This window comes from Solanum dulcamara, chromosome 4 (assembly GCF_947179165.1).
Source record: "Solanum dulcamara chromosome 4, daSolDulc1.2, whole genome shotgun sequence".
In the NCBI taxonomy this organism is placed as follows: domain Eukaryota; kingdom Viridiplantae; phylum Streptophyta; class Magnoliopsida; order Solanales; family Solanaceae; genus Solanum; species Solanum dulcamara.
In genome coordinates this window covers 71083847-71086581 of record NC_077240.1, presented here as the reverse complement: position 1 = coordinate 71086581, position 2735 = coordinate 71083847, and the positions used below count along the sequence as shown (strand labels likewise).

Genomic DNA, 2735 nt, shown 5'->3' with positions numbered 1-2735 from the left:
GCATTTGTGTGTCTTCAACAGTGAAAGACTGGAAGTAGCTGATGCCTGATGGATCAATTGGTAATACAGAGGAAAGCTGAGACTTCTTTCACATCTTAGTTGAACAATCAATCACTGAGGAAAACTGCAACTGAAACCCCCCACCACACCACACACACACACCAGGAGACAGAGAGAATAATAGAGAAAAAGAGCAGAAAGTGGCAATATTTTCCAGGAAATAATTATTAAAAGACATTTCTTTTAAAACGATTATTAAGAGACATTTTCTAAACGAAGAAGAATATTTATGAAAGCTATTCCAACAAAAACATCAATTATGGAGATATATGAAGAATGTCTCACGACATTCCTATTAGAAACTGCACCCTATTTATTACATTTATTTTAAGCTCAAAATCTAGCCAATTAACCACCAACAGCCATATCAATTTTCACTCACAGCATAACACGTAAATGGAGACAGATAAGAGACCATGAAAGAAAACTCCAAGATATCTTTATAAATTGTGAATGACAAAAAGTACATTGTTTAAAATTTTCAAATCTCAGCTGAGGTTTTCAACAGATTATTACTGTGCAAAAACCCAAAATTACCATCTTTCAGATGATTTTCTTCTGGTAATATGTTGGCAGACAACAGATCTGCATAGAAGCTATTTATGATGAAGTGGTCAATGAGGATAAACCACATAACTTATCCGCCTTCAGCATCTGATAACTTTCTCTAAGAGGATTCAACTCATTCTTTTTTCCCCAAAAGATGCATGAATTGAATGTTAATCCAAACTTCATGTAGTAATTCCTCCTTGTCAAAATAACTTCCCGTAGCTTCAAGAGCCTTAAATTCGAATGTCAAACATGTGATTGGACTTCTGCTAATGCTGAAGAAATAGTCAAGGCTTCTAGCACAGGTTGACTTTCTTCACTTGAGGTTTCCATTCTATACGATTTACAGCTGAAGTAGAAAACTGTACTCATCATGGAGTCAATAAGTATCACAAATGAGTACAATATTACCAAAAGGGGCCCTTCCCATAATCTTGAAGATCCATCTCCATAGCTTATTGTCTTCACTCTATGCTCAAACAAACCCTGCACAATTGCCATCCCAATAGTTGATCCAAGAAATATGAGAAGTCCAACTTGTGTCTGCCCCTTGATGAGTGAACTGGACATGAGCAATGCTTGTGGTCCAGAGTCATCCTCTAAAACAGATATCACAATCGCAATGTTGCATATAATAATAGCATTTGCTAAAATTATTGAGAAAATCATCCCTACTATCATCGCGGGGTACAAAATCAAATCGGGAGGGAACCCCATTATCGAAAAAACACTGCTCACAGAAACAAGAAGTACTATAAACAATGTGAGGCATCCAGCAATCACCACACACACCCACAGGTAAGTCACAACAACCCGCTTCCAAATCTTGGTCATAATCACATAAAACTTGTGTGAATCAAACTTTTTCCTCGAGTAAGTGCAATCAACTGAATAAACTATCGCAGCTTTTGACAACAACGATAAAGTTACATACAGTGGGAAGCACATTACAGCTGAAATCACCACTTCAGAGAATTTATGACAAGATTGCTTGATAAATGGCTTAAGTGGAAGCCCACTTGTTTTGGCTACAAGCAATAACCTCATGCTCAGTCTCGTTACAAATGGCTGATAAACCAATACATTAGATAAAGCAACAGCAGACACAGGGCAAATTAGCAATGCAGCAATAGTCATGAAACCTATTGAATTATACCGCAGAATTCTCACAGTTTCCCTCAAAATCTCCAGTGCATTCAAAGTAAGAAACTGGTGATCCGTTTGTGAAACCGTATCTATTGATTCCAATTCGATTTTTTGATGATTTGGGTCATCTTTTTTACCTTCAATGGATGTAACTGAGTTCACTCTAGGACTCAGTCCACTGGAAATTTCCATCTTTAACCAATTACCAACCGCAATTCGTGAGAACCAAAAGATACAAAAACACAAAATTACATGCCCCTTTAATCAACACTATAATAAAAGGGAAGAAAAAAGAATACTTATTACCAAATTCGGATCTACCCCTTTTGATCAGGTCTATTGGAATTCACTGTTTTTCAGCTTGAATCATGTATACGCATATATAATAAACCGCACCCTCGGTCTACTGACATTAAATCTTGGATCTGTCTCTACGTATTACCTCCAAAAAAAAAAATGCTACCCAGATCTGCATAACAAGATTGAATTGGGTAATTTTTACAGTGAAACTTGGATTATAGCTTTGTAAAACAAAAGGGTATATGCAAAAAAAAGCGCTGAAACTGTATATAAGGAAGTGATCTGGATCAGAGGAATGAGCAGAAGAAGAGGGTCATGGAGAAAAAGAAAGAGTGAAATGGAAGCAGAGGAGAGGAGGATGAAAGTAAATTATGTAAAAAAAAATTTAAAAAAAGAATTTCAGTCTTTTTGTTAATTTCCTCCTATAATTTATGGGACTAATAATTATTCAAAATATTTCTTTCACCATCATTTTTTGTTCGAAATACTTCCTAAATCAAGTAACACTCTTTACGAAGTAGGATACTATCTTTGCTAGACTAATAAGTAGGGTTATTAAAAGAGAAAATTACGCGGATAATCAAACACATATTAGTTAATTAACTAATATAGTTATAAGTTGAATTAATTATGGCTCGTGACAAATATCTAGCTTTAATTACAGTTTGAGTTTATATAAT

General features: G+C 35.3%; 1 protein-coding gene across 1 annotated transcript; it reads right to left on the bottom strand.

Moving 5' to 3' along the window:
- Nucleotides 1–479: 479 nt before the first annotated feature.
- On the bottom strand, nt 480–2426 carry LOC129887529 (uncharacterized). The gene has a single exon (XM_055962651.1). It carries the CDS (start codon nt 1945–1947, stop codon nt 856–858), a length of 1092 nt encoding a protein of 363 aa, XP_055818626.1. The 5' UTR covers nt 1948–2426; the 3' UTR covers nt 480–855.
- Between the last annotated feature and the right edge of the window lie 309 nt (nt 2427–2735).